We start from the raw sequence: 12,808 nt of genomic DNA on the forward strand, positions 1-12,808 counted from the left end.
TCTCTCCAAGTGCAAATTTATGAAGCTTAGAGAAAGACAAAGAAGACAGCAGACGGAGCACAGGCTCTAGGGGCGGGTAAATACTGCAAACCCACTCAAGACATGGACCTCGGGTTGAGTTTCATTCCGAGCACATCTCCTAAGGCGCACATCAGCCAAATTACTGCTACAGCATATGCGCACGTCTGGAAATTCTAAGAACAGTTTTTCGACATCTAAGTAAGGAGTCATTCACGGCACTGTACACCGTGTACGCCAGGCTCTTACTGGCTTATGCAGAATTAGTATAGCATCCACACCTGGTAAAACATATCAGCGCTGCGTGACCCTTATGGATTTAGCACTTAGTTATGATTATAATAATAATAAAAGTCAAACATATCAAAAAAAAGGAGAAATGGCAAAGGTTTGCAACAGGACTAGTCCTGGAGGTAAGTGGTAGTCTTCCCACCAACTCCGTTGCCAAACACGTATCCAACATTTTTTCCAATACCGCAATCCAAGTATCAATCTCTACATCACCACCATCAAAGACATCACCAGTAGGGGACACGACAAGGTACAATCATCTGCAGGGGTTTACGTAATCCCTTGCAATGATTGGAACGAATTATACGTGGACGAGACATCCATGGACCTCCAAACACATATTTCAGAATACCAATACACAGGCAGAATGGACGACTTGAAGAATGCCTGCGTTCTACACCGAAACCTTCACAACTATTTAATCAACTACAGAGATGCAAGATTTATCACCAGGGAAGAAGACAATCAGTGCCACAAGATCTTGGAATCATCACTCATTTGTATATCTAGTAATTTCAACCAGAACAATGGCTTTTACGACATAGCTGAGACACTTGCCTAGAAACTTCATTGTTGTGCATTCCATGCTGGTCAGTCTTCAAATCAACCTTCTAAACATTCCTCACCTGACTCTTCACGTCACTGTGTTTCCTATATATACTCATGTACTCTGTTCAGGAAGATCTGTTTGTAGCTTGATAAAACCTGCTGGATGGGCGAAACGTACTCAGTAAACGATCATACCGCATTTGTGTCCATTTTTCAAATCTTGAATACACTACAGGACTGGAGGACTAAGGGGAATATGATAATGATATTTAAATCTGAGAGGAACTGACAAGGTGAACAGGGACAGAATGTAAGGAAGGCCAGATTCTTGGGAAAATTGGCAGATTCTTATACCCTCCAATCAAAAATGCTGAGCACATTGTCAGCATCCTGGAATGGCTCAGATAACTTCTAAAACCCTTAATACAATAGATTCAAATGTTCAAAAAAAAAAAAAAAAAAAAAAAAAAAAAAAAGCAGCGCTGTATAGCCCTTGTGGCTTAGCGCTTCTTTTTGATTATAATAATAATAATCAAAAAAAAAAATGTTTTTCCCGATTCGACCCCTCAAAGAAGGTTCCTTGATGTTGGTGAGGGGCTCTTGATTTAGGGAATTGGATCTGTGCTCCAGTTCCCCGAATTAAGCCTGAATGCCTTCCACATCCCCCCCTCTCCAGGCGCTGTATAATCCTCCGGGTTTAGCGCTTCCCCCTTGATTATGATAATAAATCCCGATTCGACGACAGCGGAGACCGAAATTCATGTGTGGATTAAAGTGGGTCATGTAAAGCTTATTCCTTGGGTAAAAGTGAAAATGGGCTGAGAGACTATTTTTGTTAGTGGGTTTGGGCTTGAGAAGGATCTGGCAAGTATGGGCCAGTAGGCCTGCTGCAGTGTTCCTTCCTTCTTATCTTCTTACAGTTCAGAGATGGGAAATAGGAATATGAGGGCTCAACTCGACGTTTAAAACTCAAATGAGTTATAGGGATGTTAGGAAGTATTTCTTCAGCCTTAAAGATGTCTGGAAGTAAAACAATGTGGAGAGCGTTGTAGTGAAGGCCGGGCCAGGAGCTGTGACTTGAACCCTGCAACCACACATAGATGAGCACACACACACACACACACACACACACACACACACACGAAGCTGCTATGTGAACTTGATACCTCAAAGGCGGTGGGACCAGACATCTCTCTGTGAATCCTTAGAGAGGGAGCAGAGATACTTTGTGTGCCACTAACAAAAATCTTCAACCCATCCATTGAAACTGGGCAATTACCTGAGATATGGAAGATGGCAAATGTAGTTCAAATTTTTAAGAAAGGAGACAGATAATAGGCATTAAACTACAGACCTGTGCCACTGACGTGTATAGTATGCAAAGTTATGGAGAAGATCAGGAGGATAATGGTGGAGAACCTAGAAAGACACAAGCTTATAAAAGACTACAGGGAAGGAAAATCCTGTGTCACAAACCTGCTTGAGTCTTATGACAAGGTAACAGATGTAAGACACGAGAGAGAGAGGGGTGGATAGACTGCATTTTCTTGGACTGCAAGAAAGTCTTCGACACAGTTCCTCACAGGAGGTTAACGCAAAAGCTAGAGGATCAGGCACACATAACAGGAAAGGCACTGCAATGGATCAGAGAATATCTGACAAGAGAGGCAACAACGAGTCATGGTACGTGACAAGGTGTCAGAGTGGGCGCCTGCGACGAGAAGGGATCCACAGGGGTCAGTCCTAGGACCTGTGCTGTTTTTGGTATATGTGAATGACATAACAGAAGGGATAGACTCAGAAGTGTCCCTGTTTGCAGATGATGTGAAGTTAATGAGAAGAATTACATTGGTCGAGGATCAGACAAGAATTCAAAGAGACCTGGACAGGCTACAAGCCTGGTCCAGCAACTGGCTCCTTGAATTTAATCCCGCCAAAAGCAAAGTCATGAAGATCGGGGAAGGGCAAATAAGACCGCAGACAGAGTATAGTCTAGGTGGCCAAAGACTGCAAACCTTATTGAAGGAAAAAGATCTGGGGGTGAGCATAATACCGAGCACATCTCCTGAGGCGCACATCAATCAGATAACTGTTGCAGCGTACGGGCGTCTGGCAAACCTAAGAATAGTGTTCCGAAACCTCACCAAGGAATCGTTCAAGACTCTGTATACCATATACGTCAGGCCCATGCTGGAGTATGCAACACCTGTTTGGAATCCACACCTGGTCAAGCACGTCAAGAAATTAGAGAAGGTACAAAGGTTCGCAACAAGACTAGTCCCAGAGCTAAGGGGGCTGTCCTACGAAGAAAGGTTAAGGGGTCAGGGGAGACATGGTAACGACATATAAAATACCGCAAGGAACTGACAAGGTGGACAAAGGCAGGATGTTCAAGGGATGGGACACAGAAACAAGGGGTCACAATTGGAAGCTGACGATTCAGATGAGTCAAAGGGATGCTAAGAAGTATTTCTTCAGTCATAGAGTTGTCAGGAAGTGGAATAGCCTAGAAAGCGACCTAGTGGAGGCTGGAACCATACATAGTTTTAAGACGATTTTTATTAAAGCTCATTGAGCAGGGAGAGAGAGGACCTAGTAGCAAACGGTGAAGAGGCGGGGCCAGGAGCTATGACTCGACCCCTGCAACCACAAATAGGTGTGTATGCACACACACATGCGGCACCAGTTTGGAACCCACACCTAGCCAAGCACGTGAAGAAACTAGAGAAAGTGCAAAGGTTTGCAACAAGACTAGTCACAGAGCTAAGAGGTATGTCCTACGAGGAGAGGTTAAGGGAAATCAACCTGACGACACTGGAGGACAGGAGAGATAGGGGGGACATGATAACGACATACAAAATACTGAGAGGAATTGACAAGGTGGACAAAGACAGGATGTTCCAGAGATTGGACACAGTAACAAGGGGACACAGTTGGAAGCTGAAGACACAGATGAATCACAGGGATGTTAGGAAGTATTTCTTCAGCCACAGAGTAGTCAGTAAGTGGAATAGTTTGGGAAGCGATGTAGTGGAGGCAGGATCCATACATAGCTTTAAGCAGAGGTATGATAAAGCTCACGGCTCAGGGAGAGTGACCTAGTAGCGATCAGTGAAGAGGCGGGGCCAGGAGCTCGGACTCGACCCCCGCAACCTCAACTAGGTGAGTACAACTAGGTGAGTACACACACACACACACACACACACACACACACACACACACACACACACACGAACGCACGCACGCACACACACACACACACACACACACACACACACACACACACACACACACACACACACACACACACACGCACACACACGCACGCACACACACGCACACACACGCACACACACGCACACACACGCACACACACGCACACACGCACACACACGCACACACACGCACACACACGCACACACACGCACACACACACACACACACACACACACATAACCATTAACTTAAATTAATATTGACATAATACTTCCCTTTATCGTTACTGAAGATAAATTTCGTATTAATGTTGGTAGAATTACCGTCAATATGTTAGGTAAAAGGACGCAAGTGCAACTAATGTGACATTTTATTGTGGCAACGTTTCGCTTTCCAGGAGCTCGGCGGTTTGATAAAGCTCCTGCAGAGCGAAACGTTGCCGCAATAAATATCACATTAGCTGCACTTTTGTCCTTTTACCTAAGAAGATAAATTTCAAGTTCTTGCTTAAGTAAATATCTGCACCCTTAGCACCCTTAAGTAAATATCTGCACCCTTAGCACCCTTAAGTAAATATCTGCACCCTTAGCACCCTTAAGTAAATATCTGCACCCTTAGCACCCTTAAGTAAATATCTGCACCCTTAGCACCCTTAAGTAAATATCTGCACCCTTAGCACCCTTAAGTAAATATCTGCACCCTTAGCACCCTTAAGTAAATATCTGCACCCTTAAGTAAATATCTGCACCCTGAGCACCCTTAAGTAAATATCTGCACCCTTAGCACCCTTAAGTAAATATCTGCACTCTTAGCACCCTTAAGTAAATATCTGCACCCTTAGCACCCTTAAGTAAATATCTGCACCCTTAGCACCCTTAAGTAAATATCTGCACCCTTAGCACCCTTAAGTAAATATCTGCACCCTTAGCACCCTTAAGTAAATATCTGCACCCTTAGCACCCTTAAGTAAATATCTGCACCCTTAGCACCCTTAAATAAATATCTGCACCCTTAGCACCCTTAAGTAAATATATGCACCCTTAGCACCCTTAAGTAAATATCTGCACCCTTAGCACCCTTAAATAAATATCTGCACCCTTAGCACCCTTAAGTAAATATCTGCACCCTTAGCACCCTTAAATAAATATCTGCACCCTTAACACCCTTAAGTAAATATCTGCACCCTTAGCACCCTTAAATAAATATCTGCACCCTTAGCACCCTTAAGTAAATATATGCACCCTTAGCACCCTTAAGTAAATATCTGCACCCTTAGCACCCTTAAATAAATATCTGCACCCTTAAGTAAATATCTGCACCCTTAGCACCCTTAAATAAATATCTGCACCCTTAGCACCCTTAAGTAAATATCTGCACCCTTAGCACCCTTAAATAAATATCTGCACCCTTAGCACCCTTAAATAAATATCTGCACCCTTAGCACCCTTAAATAAATATCTGCACCCTTAGCACCCTTAAGTAAATATCTGCACCCTTAGCACCCTTAGTATTTTCTTCAGAGTAATACAGACACATAACACATTTATGAGAGAAAACTGATAACTTTTTATTGTGTTTGAGATATTTTCTTCGTTTATTATTTACAAAATTTTGTTTACACAGTTGATGAGTATCATTTATTGCAACGTGAACTAGTACAAATATTATATTATTGTCCAGTGAATGAAAAATGTGAAGTTAATTGTCCGAACCTCTCAACACATTCTTTATTTTCTCTCTCTGCTTGTTTGTAATGTATTTCCACGTATTGTTGTGGCTTTCCGTGTTTCTGCTCAGAGGTTGTTCCATCTTATTCTTCTGTTCAAAGAGTGTTCCATCTTATTGTTCTGGCAAGAGGTTGTTCCATCTTATTCTTCTGTTCAAAGAGTGTTCCATCTTATTGTTCTGGCTAGAGGTTGTTCCATCTTATTGTTCTGCCCTGAGGTTGTTCCATCTTATTGTTCTTCCCTGAGGTTGTTCCATCGTATTGTTCTGCCCTGAGGTTGTTCCATCTTATTGTTCTGCCAAGAGGTTGTTCCATCTTATTGTTCTGCCCTGAGGTTGTTCCATCTTATTGTTCTGCCAAGAGGTTGTTCCATCTTATTGTTCTGCCCTGAGGTTGTTCCGTCTTATTGTTCTGCCCTGAGGTTGTTCCATCTTATTGTTCTGCCCTGAGGTTGTTCCGTCTTATTGTTCTGCCCTGAGGTTGTTCCATCTTATTGTTCTGCCCTGAGGTTGTTCCATCTTATTGTTCTTCTTCTCTGGGTTTCTCTTCTCATATGTAAGCCAAGAAAAGTACCCTGAAGCATTAGGAATAATATTAGAAGAGAAGTAAATAATGAAACTGAATGTTATAGGAATGCAGTTAGAAGCCTGAGTAGATCTATAACCCACTATGATAACATGAACGTAGATAAGAATGTTAATGGAGCAACTTGAAAAGTGAACCGCCTGACTGATGTTGTAGTAGCCAGGCTTAAGCTTGGTCACAAGTATTTCTAGGAATTTGGCAGACACACAGATGATGATCAAACCAAATGTAAAATATGTAGAAATCCCTATGAACGCTATGTGCTTAACTGTCCACTTATTCAGGAATACAGAGATAGACCTTAAGCAAATTTCCCAAGTATGTTTGTAACAGATAAGTGAACTGTAGACATAAATGCAGATGTATTCCTTTTAGCCCTTTTGGGGGCTAGGTTTTAGGTCTTTACGCTACCGTTCACCGTGTGGGTGCACAATAAACTAGCCACTACGGTGGCAAAATCTAAATCTAATCTGTTCAGAGGTTTCTGCTAAGAGGTTGTTCCAAGTTATTGTTTCTTTTCAAAGGGTGTTCCATGTTATTGTTCTGTTTAGTGGGTGTTCCATGTTATTGTTCTGTTTAGTGGGTGTTCCATCCTCTTGTTCTGTTTCTCTACCTGTTGGAATGTTCTTAGGCTCAGCATTCCATTTTTTCCCTTCCCTGGTGGCGAAAGCTCTCGCTTCACACAATGAGGTGCTCGGGTTCGATTCCCGGCGAAGGGGTGGAAACATCGGACGTGTTTCCTTACGCCGGTTGTCAATGTTCACCCATCAGGAAAATGGGTACCTGGGTGTAAGTCGACTGGTGTGGGATGCATCCTGGGACAAGGACCTAATTTGCCCGAAATACTCTGCATAACAAGGGGTTTTCTATATAGCAGTATGTCATTGATGTCAGCTAGGACTGTATACCTTGTACATGTACTTGTAGTACATGAAGATATTATTGTTATTATTATTATTATTATTATTATTATTATTATTATTATTATTAATATTATTATTATTATTATTATATTATATTTTATTACTGGGATGTTTTAAGATTTGCTTAGACAACATTTACCTTTTTGTTATCATGTGACAACTCAAGGTTTTCTGTTTCCAGGGCCCACGATCTGGTGTCAGCGAGTGAACGAGAAAAGAAGCAAAAATACGAGTGTTGCAACAGCAAACACAAGATCAACGACATCAACTACATCAACGACATCATCATAAAATTAAAATATGAAAATCTTCGTTCGTTGTTACCTATAATTTGTCATGGACCGTCACAAACATCGCAAAATATTGTTTTTTACCTGACAAAGACCGATACAAAGTTCGGTGATAGAATTTTTGGCCAATCACAGATCTTGCGTCTTCCTAGCAACAACTAGATTGCTACTTTTATAATATGTGTTTAAAATGATGCCTTCAGTAAGTGTGTTTGCCGATGTTGTTATAGATATTCCCATGGCATCACAAAGGGACCTCAACGTCGCATTAAGTATGGGGTTAGGGGAAGCCTGGCATTTTAGTATGATAAAGTGTAATGAGCATAGAGCAGCTCCTTTAAACGTAAGCCAATGTGTTGACTGGAATGAAATGAGCACCGGAGGTAATGATTCCAGAAGTCAGTTACAGAACAAGTCAAGTGGCGATAATCAGTATTTAAATAAACTGTCAATAAAATCAGGAAACGAAGGCAAAAATACAGGCATCACAGAAAGAAACTTAAGTAGCGATGTAGAAAATTTAGGTTATGAGTTAGGAGATAGAATTAAACTAGTTGATAGCATAAATAATGTAGATGATAAGGCATGTCACATAAACTTGGACATAGACACTGAGGTTGAGGTATCTACACCCTGCAGTGTCATGTGTGCTGGGGAAGGAGTGTGTACAGTAGGCAGGCTCAGCGTTATGCAGCATCCTCAGTCACCAGCATCGAGCACAAGATATTCTAATTTCAACACAGATTCATTAGCACCATCGCTTGACTACCATCAAGGTCCCAGAGTATCTAACACAAACATAAACTCGGCCATGTTTCGAAACAAACGTTTAGCAGCATTTTTATATAAGCAGCTATCTCCGAGATTTTCACGCTGCCATAAACAATGGGTGTCTCCCCTTGATACTCTGACATCTGTCCCTGACTCGGTGGACGTGTCAGAGACGCCCATCACTCCTCGCTTGTCGCTCTCACGTAGCGGAAACACGTCAATCGTACTGGACAGTGTGGGCATCCAGCCTCATGACAATATGACCTCACATCAACTTGCTATCCCATCACCAGCCCGGATACTATTATCGTCCGTAGAGGATTTCATAACACCAGCCGGAGGCCTCAGTTATAAGCAAGATGGCCTCGTACCCTCATCTGGACGAAGTATTTCATCCACAGCTTGTCGTGTGTCAGCAGCTGGCTGGAAGAGAGTGAGACGCTTGTTGGCAGTTACTGTGCTGCTCATTGCTCTCCTAGCTACACCCGTTTCTGGTAAGTCTACAGTGTGTTGATGGTATATTGGTGAAGGTAGGTGTTCTATAATGTGATAAGTCTTCTAGGTAAAAGTGTCATTAGTACTCGGGATAATCAGAATATTACATTTTCTTAATTAATTCGGAGATTTCATACCTCTTGAATAGCTGTTCAATGGAACATCACAATGATTCATTAACACTAATTACCGACTCTTTCATCACAGAGTTTTACTTACATTTGTGAGTTTTACAGAGAGGTAGCTACGAATAAACAGAAACAATATATGTATTTGGCAAATTTACAATAACATTGCTTGTATAGCGCACAAAGGCATTATAATATATCATGGACTACGTTTTAGCAGCAGTCATTTCTTATGAACCTGATAAAAACTTGCAGGAAATGGCTTAAAGCAGGAAATGGGTAAACGTCTCGGATTATAAAACAAAATGTAATTGGTTCCTGGAAATTAAGAAAGTTTATTGTACAAGATGATCTAATCAGCGAGTGTAAATTAATGGTGAGAGTAGTCCAGATGAAGACAGCGTGAGCGTGTTAGATATGAGCGAATAGAAACAAATGGTTTTTAGGACTTAATGTGCTGTTGGAGTTTGAGCAAGGTAATATTTATGAAGGGATTCGAGAAAACTGGCAGGCCAGACTTGAGTCCTGGAGATGAGAAGTACAGTGTCTGCATTCTGAAGGAGGGGTGTTAATGTTGCAGTTTTATAACTGCAGTGTAAACGCGCCTCTGGCAAGACATCGGCTAGAAACCGCCGATGTGGGAGGGTGTGTAAAGGTAGAAAGTTGAGAGTGAACATAGATAAGAGTGTGGTGATGATGATGTCAAACGATTTAGATATAGAAAAATTGGATATCACATTGGAGAGAGACGGAGTATGGAAGAAGTTTATATTTTCAGATATTGGGGAGTTGATTTGTCAGCGGATAAGGTAAACGATAGAATTGATGAAGGAAAAAAGGTGAGTGGTACGTTGAGGTATATGTGAAGACATAAAACGTTGTACATGGAGTTAAAGAAGGGAAATGTATGAAAGTATAGTAGTACCAACACTCTTATATGGGTGTGAAGCTTGGGTTGTAAATGCTGCAGCGAGGAGGCGGTTGGAGGCAGTGGAGATGTCCTGTCTAAGGGCAATGTGTGGTGTAAATATTATGTAGAGAATTTGGAGTGTGGAAATTAGGAGAAGGCGTGGAGTTAATAAAAGTATTAGTCAGAGGGCTGAAGAGGGTTTGTTGAGGTGGTTTGGTTATTTAGAGAGAATGGATCAAAGTAGAATGACTTAGAGAGCATATAAATATGTAGGGGAAGGAAGGCAGGGTAGGGGTAGTCCTCGAAAAGGTTGGAGGGAGGGGATAAAGGAGGTTTTGTGGGCGAGGGGCTTGGACTTCCAGCATACGAGCATAAGCGTGTTTGATAGGAGTGAATGGAGACGAATCGTTTTTAGGACCTGACGAGCTGTTGGAGTGTGAGCAAGGGAATATTTTGTGAAGGGACTCAAGGAAATTGGTTAGCTGGACTTGAGTCCTGGAAATGAGACGTACAATGCCTGCACTTTAGAGGAGGTGTCTGGGTTATCTGAGCGCCTCTGCAAAGACAGTGATTATGTGTGAGTGATTTGTGAAAGTGTTGAATGATGAAAGTTTCTTTTTTTGTGTGTGTAGATCAAGTATTTATAGTGAAGCATATTGGTGAACAGTATTTACATAAAGGTAAAGAGGTTCTCGTTGCATTTATGGATTTGGAAAAGGCATATGATGTGGTAGGTAGGAGATCCATGTAGCAGATGATGCAAGTGTATTGAATAGGCGGAAGGTAACTGAAACAGATAAGAGTTTACACGAGAATAGTGAGGTTCAGGTTAGGGGTATGTAGGAGAGGAGATTATTTCACAGAAAACGCTGAGGTCAGTGGTTTGAGTACTTTGAGGTCAGTGGTCACCTGCAGTCATACCTGCCTAAGCTCTTCGCAGTTAGCGTGGGCTGTTACCAAGCACCATGGCTTGTTGTAGTGTTTTAGAATCTCAGGTTCAAGTGATGAAGGAGATTCAACTTCTTCAGGAGGAAAATAGGAGGCTGAAACTTCGCATAGATGAGTTTGGGAGCGAGTGTGAGAAGGATTTAGCTGGTAAGGAAGGAATGGTCACCAGCAGTGACAGTGGCAGCCGCTTTAAGTGGCAAGTGGTTCACAGTTCAGGAAGAAGGAAGATGAGAGTTAATAGAGAAGATGTGAAGATAGGAAATCGATTCTCTGTTCTCCAAGACGAGTGTACTTCAGTGGTTAGTGAGGTTGAAGGTACCACTGATTCCCCTGCTAATCAAGGTAAGAATATTTTAATAGTAGGCGATTCTCAGGTAAGATATATGGACCGTGCATTTTGTAACAGAGGCAGAAAGGTCAGACAGAGAGTGTGTCTTCCTGGAGCTGGTGTTGGTGACATAGTCAGCAGGTTGGATAATATTATGGCAGGTAATGGGAAAAAGCCCATTATCTGTCTTAGTGCTGGGGGTAATGACATTGGGAAGGGCAGGAGAGAGGAGCTGCTGGATAAGTACAGGTCAGCCATAGAAGTAGTTAGGTCTAAGGGAGGGATCCCAGTCATATGTAGCATCTTGCCTAGAAAGGGAGTGGGCAATGAATGGATGTCTAGGGCAATTGATATAAATTGCTGGCTAGACAGGCACTGCATGGAACTTGCAATCCCATTCATTGATAACTGGGACCTATTCTTTGACAAACGTGATATGTATGCAAGGGATGGGGTTCATCTCTCTGGGGATGGAGTGGTTGCATTAGCCAATTCAATTGAGAGGGTAATTAATGACTTGTCTTGGAATTTAAACTGATAGATTATAGAGTTATGGGTGTTGGTGGGAAACAATCAGGCTGCAGCATTAGGGTTAAAAACAGCAGTTATTACCGGGATACCTCAGGGATATGTTTAAAAGACAATATTCAAAATAACGTTGCTAGTAATGGCAAATCAATTGATCAACAAACAAAGAGAGATAGTAGAGGGCAACGAGTGACTAGGTCCCTTAAGGTTTACTATACAAATAGTAGGAGTCTAAGAAATAAGATAGATGAGCTAAGATTACTTGCAAGTGTAGGTAATATAGATATTATTGGTATAACAGAGACCTGGTTCAACCTGAAAGATAGAGAAATGCCTTCTGAATGCAACATACAGGGTTATAAATTATTCCACACTGATAGGGTCAACAGGAAGGGTGGTGGCGTGGCGATGTATGTCAGAGAAAATTTAAATTGTTGTCTTAGACATGATATAAGACTAGAAACATCGAACACAGAATCTGTTTGGCTACAGTTTCTCGAGGGACGTGACAAATTAATTTTGGGTGTGATTTATAGGCCCCCAAACCTTGATAGGGAGGGCAGTAAGCTGTTATGGGACGAAATTCATAAGGCATCTAGATATGAAAATGTTGTGATTATGGGATATTTTAACTTTAGACAAATTGATTGGAACAATATGACAGGAAATCTTGAGTCTAGTGGCTTTCTTGATACGGTTCAGGATTGCTTTTTAGAACGGTTTGTGACAGAACCAACTAGAGGAAACAATCTGCTTGACTTGGTTCTCGCCAACAAAGATTCACTAATTAATAATCTTGAGGTTAATGATGAGCTTGGGGAAAGTGATCACAAATCACTTAGTTTCAATATATCTTGGAATTACCTAGATAACTGCAATCAAATCTCTGTCCCAGATTTTCGCTTGGCCAACTTCATGAGACTGAAAAATTACCTGGGTGGGCTAAATTTGGATGTCCTGAATATGGGTCAGGTAGGTGATCTTGGTTGCCGATATGACGTTTTTCAGAGCATAGTTCTAGCTGCCCAGACAACTTTTGGTCCGATTAGGGAAATTAGATCTAACAAAAATGATCCCAAATGGATGAACAATAGATTAAAAC

At 41.7% G+C, this 12,808-nt stretch overlaps 1 protein-coding gene across 1 annotated transcript; it reads left to right on the forward strand.

Annotated features, from left to right (window-relative positions):
• Positions 1-7,484: 7,484 nt before the first annotated feature.
• LOC138852230 (uncharacterized) lies at positions 7,485-8,863 on the forward strand (the record flags this gene model as incomplete). The annotated part of the gene is given in 1 exon segment (XM_070081965.1): positions 7,485-8,863. A coding segment is annotated over 1 exon segment (1,075 nt), but the record flags the coding sequence as incomplete, so codon positions are not given.
• Positions 8,864-12,808: the final 3,945 nt, after the last annotated feature.

Source organism: Cherax quadricarinatus, unplaced genomic scaffold (genome assembly GCF_038502225.1).
Source record: "Cherax quadricarinatus isolate ZL_2023a unplaced genomic scaffold, ASM3850222v1 Contig5391, whole genome shotgun sequence".
Taxonomy (NCBI): Eukaryota; Metazoa; Arthropoda; class Malacostraca; order Decapoda; family Parastacidae; genus Cherax; species Cherax quadricarinatus.